Source organism: Salmo salar, chromosome ssa09 (assembly GCF_905237065.1).
Source record: "Salmo salar chromosome ssa09, Ssal_v3.1, whole genome shotgun sequence".
NCBI classification, from domain to species: domain Eukaryota; kingdom Metazoa; phylum Chordata; class Actinopteri; order Salmoniformes; family Salmonidae; genus Salmo; species Salmo salar.
The window spans coordinates 57,977,411-57,989,266 of NC_059450.1; the positions used below are offsets into that span (position 1 = coordinate 57,977,411).

The 11,856-nt window shown below is 41.6% G+C and overlaps 2 protein-coding genes across 5 annotated transcripts; one reads left to right on the plus strand and one right to left on the minus strand.

The window, feature by feature from the left end:
- Positions 1-210: 210 nt before the first annotated feature.
- LOC106611512 (ubiquitin-conjugating enzyme E2 A) lies at positions 211-4,307 on the plus strand. Its single transcript, XM_014211791.2, has 7 exons — positions 211-278; positions 641-684; positions 984-1,064; positions 1,319-1,344; positions 2,566-2,655; positions 2,814-2,902; positions 3,104-4,307. Exons 2-7 carry the CDS (start codon positions 641-643, stop codon positions 3,230-3,232), a joined length of 459 nt encoding a protein of 152 aa, XP_014067266.1. The 5' UTR covers positions 211-278; the 3' UTR covers positions 3,233-4,307.
- A 579-nt stretch (positions 4,308-4,886) lies between these two features.
- Positions 4,887-10,002, minus strand: nkrf (NF-kappa B repressing factor). Of its 4 annotated transcripts, XM_014211756.1 has the most exons (4): positions 9,619-9,756; positions 8,528-8,614; positions 8,024-8,148; positions 4,887-7,823 (listed from the first exon to the last, which is right to left on the minus strand). In XM_014211756.1, exons 2-4 carry the CDS (start codon positions 8,551-8,553, stop codon positions 5,560-5,562), a joined length of 2,415 nt encoding a protein of 804 aa, XP_014067231.1. In that variant the 5' UTR covers positions 8,554-8,614; positions 9,619-9,756; the 3' UTR covers positions 4,887-5,559. The 4 variants fall into 4 exon arrangements, with proteins under 4 accessions (XP_014067231.1, XP_014067233.1, XP_014067234.1 ...); XM_014211758.2 differs by lacking the exons at positions 8,528-8,614; positions 9,619-9,756 and adding an exon at positions 9,763-10,002; XM_014211759.2 differs by lacking the exon at positions 8,528-8,614 and having other exon boundaries at positions 9,660-9,978.
- Between the last annotated feature and the right edge of the window lie 1,854 nt (positions 10,003-11,856).

Genomic DNA, 11,856 nt, shown 5'->3' on the forward strand with positions numbered 1-11,856 from the left:
TAAGGTTGTGTCATTAGATTTGGTGTGGTGTCCCCAGAATTTCAGTCAGAACAAATGGGGTCCCCGCTGAAAATGTTTGAATACCACTGTTTCAAACCTACCCTTAACCACAATTTTAACCGTATCCCTAAACATAACCTTAAATTAAGACCAAAAATCACATTTTTGTTTTCATTAAATTTTACCATAGAGCCAATTTTGACTTTGTGGCTGTGGTAACAACCGCGCGCTAAATCTGACGTAATTGTTACAGGGGAACAACAAACGTGAGAGTGAAGGTAGCTACATTCAAACATACTCGACCATTGAAATTTGGAAGTTTTTTGTACAAATACATTTTTATGTTGAATATTCACTGAATAATATACGTTATTTGTATATTTTAATTACAGATTAATTTAAACTAATCGAAGACAGGCAACACTCACTATGCCCTCGTATTCACCCCCCTTTCGCGGCGTAGTGCCTAGCCTAGATCATGTCCTACTAACGTACTCCTAGCGAGAAACAAACATATTTGGCTAGCTAGCTAAAGATTGCGGAACACTATCTTTGGAAATATAATAATTACTGTGAAATTCGTTTGTTTTAAAACGTGTAACTTCTAACTGTATCCATACCTCTTTTTCAACTGAATAAGATGTCAACTCCAGCAAGACGGCGTTTAATGAGAGATTTTAAACGGTACGTGGGAAGAGTAACGTTAGTTAGGGCTAGGTGAATCTATTAAGCTAGCTAGCTAGCTCACTTCACAGCTAGCTGGCTAAATGTAAACTTTTATTTTATCAAACGTATCTGCTACTGGATAACGTAAGTTACTAGCTAATACTTGGATTGTTAACGTAAAGATAACGTTACAGGTTAATCGTTTCAAGTTGTAGCGAACGTTAGCTAGCCATGCCAGTTAGCTCTATAGTTAGCCTATTTAATTAGCTAGCTAACTGCTAACTAATGCTAACCATCGAAAATAAACGTATTATCAGGCTTCAAGAGGACCCTCCTGCTGGAGTTAGTGGAGCCCCTTCTGAAAACAATATCATGGTGTGGAATGCCGTAATTTTTGGGTAAGCGACTGGACTTTAAAAGTAGTAGGTAACTAGCTAGAACAAGTAGAGTTGTGTGGTACAGAAACGCCGGTACCCGCACATCAATGACATGTCAACGTGTATCCAAAGTAGAGTATTATTAGCCATGAACTTTCTGTTAATTTTCAAGCAATTTACTTATAGTACAGCTGTTAACTTTAAATGCTTCGGCTATCAAGCTAGTTGACACAGGTGATTTAGCTATATTGAAATTGTTTTCTCTCTTCCCCCAGCCCAGAGGGAACCCCTTTTGAAGATGGTAAGTAGCTAACGTTAGCTAGCTGTGTGTTGACTTTCTGTCGTTGCTACATTTTGGTGTATATGTTTGATAACTCAAATGGAAGTGATCAGTACCATGATAATGGCTAATTAATTGGGAGAGACCTGCTAGTTGGAACAGTACATTTTAGACCAGGTGGTGTCTTATCGGAAAAGTACAGCAATCCAGCTGAATGAGCTTCTTTCACCTGTTGCATGGTTGAGCTGAGATTACTGCCTGCCAGCAAGTGAATGACGCCTGTGAATGGGTTAACCCTTGGGTTTTTGGGTCAAAACCAGGGGATTGTATCTGTTTATGACATGTCAGTCAGTGAATATGCCTTATCAGACCCTAGCTCTCAAACTCTAGGTGGCATTCTGCCATCTCACTACAGTTCTCAGCCATTAGCTTTGCCCACGACTGCCTCGTGAACTAGATTCCCTACACTGTTTTAACGTTTAGAAAAGTCGGTAATCATTTCTTGTAATACGGCTTTTGATATGGCCCATGTCTTTCATCAGCGAGAAAGAATGCTTAAAATAAAAAAGCTACACTTAGCAATTTAGCACAGATCCATACAGCTATGTGTGCCTCCATCTGACAAAACTACACATTCCGAGTTCCACAGGTGTTCGGCGCATGCTAGATTGCTAATTAGCACAGGTGGTCGTCTCTTGTCTGCCATTTGTTTTCCGTAACAAGCGCTGTAACAGGGAGATATGTCTGTGTGGGAACACTAACCCTAACCCCTATCGAGGTGTGCAGGGAGGGTCCTTATGCTTCCAAAACCGCGATGCATGTTAATGTTCTGATCGAGCGTCAGGGATCTTAACAAAAATGCCCCTTACAGAACACCCCTTCGTCTAATGACTCTTATGTGTGATCAAGGGCTAATCAGGCCCACCAGTAATCCTCTCTTCTAGTGAATGTCTGTGATTGAGTTGCAGTTATGTACTTTAGTATTTTTTTCTCTGTATACTAGATAATGTCCTCTGGTATTGGAATAGCTGCAAAAATGTATTGGCCAAATACAGTATGCTTATGCTATTTGGTTGCTCAAAACATTTGGCAGCAAGAACAACTTTGAATTTAAGCCATTCTGTTTTAGCTTGGTACCAGATCCGTTTGTGCTCTTGCCAATACCAACTCCATTGTTGTCATTGTCAAGCTAACCAGTTAACCTTGTGTGATGTGCCCACTTTATACATTTTCTCATTTCAGGAACTTTCAAACTCACAATAGAATTCACAGAGGAGTACCCTAACAAGCCTCCAACAGTGCGTTTTGTCTCCAAAATGTTTCATCCAAACGGTACGTTTTTCTTTTTTGGATAGGAGGTGGGAACGGCATTTTAGAAACATGCTTATTGCTTACAGGATCCTTTTATAATGGAACAGCTGAATCTTTGTCAACAAGTCAATCCACCAGTCATTGTTATGAAGAGTAAATGTATGTTTTGTATTGTGCAGTCTATGCAGATGGTAGTATATGCTTGGACATTCTTCAGAACCGCTGGAGTCCGACATATGATGTTTCTTCAATCCTAACTTCAATACAGGTATACTCAACATTCTCCAAAGATTTTCAGTGGGAAATACTCATAAATCGCTGGATTCTTACCTCGTAAAGATCTTTTGATGTACTTTAATTAGTCCTCAAATATCGGTGTTGTCTGATTCAATGTTAGGAACAATTGCTTTAAAAAATAAAATAAAAAAGGAATACTGTTATTGAAAAGTGTCTTATTGCATTGTCCTAGTCTTTACTGGATGAGCCGAATCCGAACAGCCCAGCCAACAGCCAGGCAGCTCAGCTGTACCAGGAGAACAAGCGGGAGTATGAGAAGAGGGTGTCTGCCATCGTGGAACAGAGTTGGCGTGATTGTTGACCTCCTCACCATTCACAAAGAATGAACAATATCCAGCCTCAAGTCAAAACGAAAACACAGAAGACCAATATCTCATAAAGGAAATGAAATGCACATCATGGTTTGAATCTTTCTCCGCATTATGTGTGTCTGTAGTGAGGTTTGTATGTTGTTGTGGTATCACTTCATGCAGAATGCTCCTCCTGGACAAGAGCACATCTTTATTAAAGTAAATGTACGTTGTTATATCTGGGTTACTTACAATGTCATTTACCCCCATATTTTTTATCTTGAGACAAAAAGGTATGTTCATTTGAAGTTACTTTTGTATCTTGTCATTTTAGTGGTTTTAAGTCCTCTACAGTGTGATTTGCTGTGTGGATCACATTTTTTTTCTTATTTTCTATTCTTTGAATGTTTTGTTTCTAGCTTCTCACCCATTTGCCTTTTTGAAGCTTTAGGATGATATAGACTAAGAAACAATATGATGAAAACCTGTCATGGACTTCTATTACCAACCAATGTCAATCTCAATATCCTATCCTTTTTTTCATGCAAAAACTGTGTTCTTGTCGGGGCTTTGTGCCAAATGGCGCTTTCATCAATGAATGATATACATCAGGAATCAAGTGTTTCAGAAAGGAACGTACTTGGTGCACTTTCGAAAGTCATGTAACTGTATGTTGCAACAAAAAACTATGTTTCCATGCACAGTTTTATGCAAGTAAAGTAATGTCGTGTGTATATGTGTGTGTGTATATAAAAAATCACGACAGCTGTAATAGAAAAAGGATGTTTCGGTGTAATTTTATAAATGCCAGATAATTTGTTCGTTTGACATGGTGGGATCTTTTTTTTGTCGTTAAAATGAATTATGTGGGAAATGGCAGTGGCAATGCCTTCATGTGTAAATATTGATATAACCATAATATCAAAGTACATTTGGAGTCGTGGTGATATGGTGTGTGTGATCTTCCCACTACAACTCGGTTTATGCAGTTTATTAGGCTGCAGTTGAAATAAGTTCTGATTAACTTCACAGGGGGCAAAAGTGCATGTGATGAGCCAATAAATATCGAGGGTCTTATTCTGGTGACATGATGATCGATGCTTGACTCTGACAAATAAAAATATTCTCGATCTCGTCCATAATAATCTCATGTAGACTGGACCAGGGTTTCCCAAATTTGGTTTTGGGGCTCTGCCTGGGTGCACATTTTAGTTTTTTTGCCCTAGCAATACACAGCTGATTAAAATTATCAAAGCTTGATGAGTTGTTAATCTGAATCACGCATCACTGACTGGCGGACGAATCTGGGTTTGGCGGATGCCAGGAGAATGCTACCTGCCCCAATGCATAGTGCCAACTATAACGTTTGGTGGAGGAGGAATAATGGTCTGGGGCAGTTTTTCATGGTTCGGGCTAGGCCCCTTACCTCCAGTGAAGGGAAATCTTAACTCTACAGCATACAATGACATTCTAGACGATTCTGTGCTTCCAACTTTGTGGCAACAATTTGGGGAAGGCCCTTTCCTACAAACTTACAGACCTGCAAACATTGAACAGAACTGGAATATAGTCATTGTTCATAGGAGTGTTAATATAAAAATAAATATTCCAATGCATTTGGATGAAAACATCAGTCAACTCACAAGTATTGAAGTCCAGACAGTAGACAATTATAAGACTTAATTTATTGATCATTATTACAGCTGTGAAAACAAGCAGACAAGTTAACTATTCACTTAAGACGTATACATCTGACATTTCAAAGGGATCACAGCTTGCGCTTTTACCATGTGACAAAGATCATATTACAAGTCTTGGAGGCAGCTTTTATTTTTCAATTATCTAACTATCCAAGGGGGGATAATAACATAGAAAGTATTATGTCAGAGATGAGTCAATGTCAGCATATAGTGAGATGTCACTTGATGTGATGCCATATACATTTTTACTAATGAAACGTGTGTAGGTAAAATGGCGGGCATTCTGCTGGTTTAGGCTATTTCTGTAGCCATGAAAAACATTTGCTAAAATGTTTTGAGCCTTTTTGTCAAGATACATAACTAATCAACTGTTACAGCACAAATCACTAGCATATTGTGCAAATGTGAAGCTGACAGAAGACCAAATTGTAGAATGACAAGAAGCGTTAAAACAATGCCAGAAAATATGCAATTGTAGGAAATGGAATGCAGAAAACACTGAAGTATTTCCCCAAAAGACAAGCCTAGAAGATTGAAACATCCCCAATAAAAGTACAACCTTTGCCCAGATCAGGCACACCTGTTTTTGTTCTGAAGTATCGGTCATCGGTAGTTTGTTAGAGCTATACAACATCCAGTCAGTGTGAGGCCTGAGGTTTCACCAGCTCGTAGCGTCCCACCTGCCCTTCCTGCAGGAGCTGGCCAATGAGCTGGTCTTTGTGCACTTTGCGACTGACAATGAGGAAGCGCAGCCTGCCCTGGCCATATGACTTACTCCGCAGGCCATACTTCTGGGATATCTGGTGGATCTGCTTGCGTTCATCATTGTTGAGTTCAGTGGAGAAGCGCAGGTCGTCCTGGCGGTCTGAACTGGCATAGTTACGGATGATGTCCTCAATGTTCCGTTTGGTGAGCTGATTCCCAGACTTGTCCATGTCCATACCCAGTCCTTCTCTGGAGAACTGCTCTTTGACCTTTATGGGTTCAGAGATGCCCTCCCCTTCCCGGCCCAATCCGCCACCCTTCCAGCCCATCTTGCGGAGTAGCTGATTCCCAATGTTATCCTCCTTGATCTCCTGTCTCGAGGCCTCCTCACCAGAGCGCGTCAGAATCTGGTGGCGAGAGAGGGCGTCAGCATTACCCTCCTTCCTGAGGTTAGATTTAACCACAGCCTGTGTCTGCCTGAGTGTGGCCAGGGCTTCCTCTGCTGCAATGTGCTTCACCGTTTTCTTGGGTCCAATGCCTGACGCTACATACTGACCCTCCAGGTATACCTCACACCTCCAGCGGTGATCTGGTAGCACTGTGAACTTATAATCGGCAGCTACCTTGTTGAACTGGGCAGTGTCATTAATGATGCAGATGGCATTGTCTGAGTTCTCTAGGATGACCAGCTCACTCAAGTGTTTCTTCCTACCACCCTGGTGACCGAAACGGCCACCCGATGGGTCAGAGGGATTGTTCCCTCGGGAGAACTGCTGTGGTTGTTGTTGCTGCCGGGCTGCCTGGTTCATGCGCAGTTTCCTCACTGCCTCTTCAGCTGCTGTATGCTTAGATGTCTTCTTACTTCCCTTGGCCTGTGCCACTAGCTCGTCCTGCAGGTACACGCTACATTGCCATGCACTGCTGTTGGGAACCACATCGAACTTGTAGTCAATCTTCATGCGGTTGAAGGCGGCAGAGTTGTTAAGAATGCAGATAGCATCATGAGCGTTGTCAACAATGACAAAATCGGTCCAGTGCTTGCGTTTGTCAGGCTCGTATTGCCCCTTGGAGCTAGGCGTCGGCTTATCCTCTGGATTACGCAGTGCCGGTAGAAAAGCAGGGGTAGGACAGTTAATCTGGCAGACCACAATATCATTGACCAAGGAGTGTTTGAATTTGCGCTGCACTACACGGACCTCCACCTGTTTAAAGAAAAGCTTAATAGCCTGCTCAGAAGCACGGTCCCTGGCACCGTTTTTGCTTCCAGAGTATCCAGTAGCAAGGTAAACACACTGGCATCTCAGCTCACAGGCATAGCCATCAGTTGGTACTTTCCTGTTCTTGGGTAGGTCTGCTGGAGGGATATCTTTGAGGTTGACATAGATGTACTCTGGGTTGGTCTTACAGGCCTGGATGCTACGGCTTAGCATGAAATTGTAGTTTGGAGATTCAGCTCCACACATGAAGGCGGGGTCTCTTAAAGTGACAGCTATGGCAGATGCCACACTATTGATCAGCCTCTGCTTTTCATCCAGTACGGCTTGAGATATGGGGATGGGTTGTGAAGAAGACCCAGAAACTGAGGAGGGGCTACTCCTCCCTGGGCTACTGTAGACTCTGCTGAATGGCCTGCTAGACGAGGGTCTGTCCTGATGCCCTCTGTCCTGATGCCCGAAGCCAAGGCCTTGGCGTCCTGAATCCCCCCAGCACCCTGACCGACTGCCCCCTCCATATCCATCAAACCTAGGGGCCTGAGAATATGAGTCCGGCTGCCTAGTGCTATGGGCTTCATATCTGTCTGAGTAGTCCTGCTGCACTTTAGTCATATAATTTGAAGTGGATCCTCGGCTCCCATAACCTAAACCACTTGTGCTACCTGACGGTATGTCTCGATCTCTCTCTCTATCACTTTGTCCATCTCTGTCCCTCCAAAAGTCAGAAGAAGAACCGTATGATGAAACTCTGTCAAATGCTGGTCTAGCTGCAGAGGAGCCCTGAGCTCGGTTGCTGCCATAAGAGGGACGGTCAGAGTCCCGCTGTCTCAAACTGTTCACCTCACTCCTCCGGCGCTCCTTGTCATTCTCCTTCTCATCATTACCAGACCCGCCACTGCTGCCACCACTAACAAAGTGCACAGGCTCAAACAGCGGCCTGGAACAAAATTTGGACACCGGCATCTTCCTCATTGGCTCTTCTCCTAACATTAAAGAACAAATCAGAGAATCAATCAATGACAAGTATATAACAATAATATAACAATAAAAAAAGCATATAGTATACATTATGTTGAGTTAAGTTATTTGCCACCTTCCAGTAGATAAGCAAAATACTTCAACAACATCCAAAATTTGTTAAGATGTGGCAAGAAGTTTAATCTGAAGAACCAAAATCACTCACTGCCATCTGATGAATTGGGTCTCTTTTTTGCTTCAGCACTTGGAACTAGGTCGAAGGAGTGCATTTCGCCAATGTCAATCCCTTCAGCCATATCCAGCACCTCTCTCCTCAGATCAGGTCCATACCTTGAAAGAAAACAGAGCTGTATTAGGTAAACAAGCAAAATGTGTATTTCCATGCTAGCACAGTAACATACTGACACTTTATTACCGGAAATACTCTATTAGGGAGAGAATTGTTATACTTCCCACATCAAATTGAGGACTAAAAACAAATCTGTAGGCAAAGTAGATGCCCATTTCATTATCCAGTTGACAGGATAGACTGTTGTTGGACAGAGAAGCACATGGGGGGTGATGGAGTGAAGTAGTTCTCTAAATTCAGGTCAAATTCAAGTCAGTTCAAGTCATTTTCTTCTGAAATCCCACCTGCACCCCATGATGAAGACATTGTTTGCCAAAACCATCGATAATACAATTTAACAATAAATTGTTATATGCCTACCACTGTTCCTCACTTTCGAAACTCATTGACAGAGGGATTTGGCTGTGTAAATGTCGTCATTACATTGGGAAGATGGCACCAACATAACTAGTGATAGATAACAAATTCAGTTTACAGACTGCAGTCACAGATTATCCATTATATTGACCAGATACTCAAGTGGCCGCTATAAAAACGATAATAAATGTCTTCAAAAATGGAAGGCAGTCGGTTGGAGGCAATATCAGGTGGGACCATTCTAGCCAATGAGAGGGCAGAGACGCGGGTGAACGACAGGAACAACTTCCATATAGTGCGTTTTTTTTTTTCTTTCAAAGTTACCGGGATGACACCTGTCCTACATATATCAGTAGTCGTAACAATCTATGCATTACGAAACTTCTATTCGATCAAATAAGCCTCATGTAGCAAATAAACCATTACATTTTTTGTTGACCAAATTCGACACTCATTGAACTCCAACGAAAAGCTTCTCGCTTGGTGAGCAGAAAGAAACAAAACACCACCTGCTGGAGAAGACAGGTTTTGGGCCCAGTTATGCCTCTCGCTTCGCCTCTTCCTCTGCGCAAAAACTATTACCAGCATGGCCACTATCGCTAAGAATTGTGGGGCTCAGTGATAGATCAATAACAATAGGCTGACTGATACCTCAGTCAAAACCGTCCATTCATGTGGAAACTGCAATTATTTATGCTAACGTTGGCTACATTTCTGTTTAATCATGGTCTCCATTTCGTGTACAATCTATCAAAAAAAATGTCTACGAAGTATACCGATTTAGCATGCACACAACTAGCACAACAGCTAACGTTATCTAGCTAGCTACGTTATCATTAAATTCAAATAGTTCAAGCATGATTTGCTCATTTTAGTTATGATTTCATCTGTAGACAATTATCTGACTAAAAGTAAACCACATGTTATCTGGCGAAACAAGTGACGCAGTAAACGAGCAAAGATGGCTAACGGTAGCTAGTTAGCTCATTGAAAAAGATTGATGCATCATCTTGCACGGAAATGTGATATGAAGCACGAGACGGATTGTCGAATTGATTTTTTTTAGCTCAAATTAATATTTGAACTACTCTGACCTCTATGCGAAGTTCCAAGTCCAGCGTCTCTTTGTTTGTACCTTTGATGTCAGTTTTTCAATAATAGTTAGCTGGCTAGCAAGTTCAATGCGTATTGAATGTCCGTAGCTAACTAACAGCTTCTGCAAAGGCTTCGGTCATCACCATAACATCCGGCGAGGGGGGGTCAACGCTGTCAGCTAGCTAGCTGATTAGACTCGAATGCTGCATTGGTAGCTGTATTGAGACTGGTCGTTTTATGTGGCATTCAGAAATGTGTTGAGCAATTGCAGAATTTCCCTCAAAGTGAATTTACAGTAGCTACTCGCATCAACCTCCCATAATAACCCTCTTTTTTTTTGTCCCTCTGAAATTGTAGCGTCAGTTTCCGCATGCAACCGCGGAGCTGGTAGCAGACAGGCAGATGAACTAAATATATTGGAGGTGGTCGACTGTATTATCTTATGTAATGTGTATTAGGTATATATATACACTACCATCACAAGTTTTAGAACACCTACACATTCAAGGGTTTTTCTTTATTTTTACTATTTTCTACATTGTAGAATAAGAGTGAAGACATAAACTACGAAATAACACATGGAATCATGTAGTAACCAAAAAAGTGTTGAAACAAATAAAAATAGATTTGAGATTCTTCAAATAGCCACCCTTTGCAAACTCTTGGCATTCTCTCAACCAGCTTCATGAGGTATTCACCTGGAATGCGTTTCAATTAACAGGTGTGCCTTCTTAAAAGTTAATTTGTGGAATTTCTTACCTTATTGCATTTGAGCCAATCAGTTGTGTTGTGACAAGGTAGGGGGGATATACAGAAGATACATTTGGTAAAAGACCAAGTCCATCTTATGGCAAGAACAGCTCAAATAAGAAAAGCAAAATGACAGTCCATCATTACTTTACGACATGAAGGTCAGTCAATCCGGAACATTTCAAGAACAAGTTTCTTCAAGTGCAGTCGCAAAAACCATCTAGCACTATGATGAAACTGGCTCTCATGAGGACCGCCACAGGAATGGAAGACCCAGAGTTACCTCTGCTGCAGAGGATAAGTTCATTAGAGTTACCAGCCTCAGAAATTGCAGCCCAAATAAATGCTTCACCGAGTTCAAGTAACAGACACATCTCAATATCAACTGTTCAGGGGAGACTGTGTGAATCAGGCCTTCATGGTCGAAATTGCTATAAAGAAAGCACTAAAGGACACCAATAACAATAAAAAAGTTGCTTGGGCCAAGAAACACGAGCAATGGACATTAGACCGGTGGAAATTTGTAATTTGGTCTGGAGTCCAAATTGAAGATTTTTGGTTCCAACCGCCGTGTCTTTGTGAGACGCGGTGTGGGTGAATGGATGATCTCCGCATGTGTATTTCCCACCGTAAAGCATGGAGGATAAGGTGTTATGGTGTGGGAGTGCTTTGCTGGTGACACTGTCTACGATTTATTTAGAATTCAAAGCACACTTAACCAGCATGGCTACCACAGCATTCTGCAGCGATACGCAAAACTATCTGGTTTGGGCTTAGTGGGACTATCATTTGTTTTTTAAAAAGACAATGACCCAACACACCTCCAGGCTATGTATGGGCTATTTGACCAAGAAGGAGAGCGATGGAGTGCTGCATCAGATGACCTGGCCTCCACAATCACCCAACCTCAACCCAATTGTGATGGTTTGGGATGAGTTGGACTGCAGAGTGAAGGAAAAGCAGCCAACAAGTGCTCAGCATATGTGGGAACTCCTTCAAGACTGTTGGAAAAGCATTCCAGGTGAAGCTGGTTGAGAAAATCCCAAGAGTGTGCAAAGCTGTCATCAAGGCAAAGGGTGGCTACTCTGAAGAATCTAAAATATAAATATACACTTTTTTGGTTGCTGCATGATTCCATATGTGTTATTTCATAGTTTCGATGTCTTCACTATTATTCTACAATGTAGAAAATAGTAAAAAATAAAGAAAAAAACCTTGAATGAATATGTGTTCTAAAACTTTTGACCGGTAGTGTATATATACATACAGTACCAGTCAAAAGTAACACATATGGAATCATCTAGTTACCAAAAAAGGGTTAAACAAATCAAAATATATGTTATATTGGAGATTCTTCAAGGTAGCCACCCTTTGCCTTGATGACAGTTTGGCACTTTACATCCCTGTTAGTGAGCATTTCTCCTTTGTCAAGATAATCCATCCACCTGACGGGTGTGGCATATCAAGAAGCTCATTAAATAGTGTGA

Excerpts from the sequence above, each read along its gene's own strand:
- LOC106611512 (XM_014211791.2), top strand. The coding sequence starts at position 641 with ATGTCAACTCCAGCAAGACGGCGTTTAATGAGAGATTTTAAACG. Across the intron at positions 685-983 it reads TTAATGAGAGATTTTAAACG|GCTTCAAGAGGACCCTCCTG; the intron begins GTACGTGGGAAG and ends ACGTATTATCAG. Across the intron at positions 1,345-2,565 it reads GGGAACCCCTTTTGAAGATG|GAACTTTCAAACTCACAATA; the intron begins GTAAGTAGCTAA and ends TTCTCATTTCAG.
- nkrf (XM_014211756.1), bottom strand. The coding sequence starts at position 8,553 with ATGAGTTTCGAAAGTGAGGAACAGTG. Across the intron at positions 8,149-8,527 it reads TTCGAAAGTGAGGAACAGTG|GTATGGACCTGATCTGAGGA; the intron begins GTAGGCATATAA and ends TTTTCTTTCAAG. Across the intron at positions 7,824-8,023 it reads ACCCAATTCATCAGATGGCA|GAGAAGAGCCAATGAGGAAG; the intron begins GTGAGTGATTTT and ends CTTTAATGTTAG.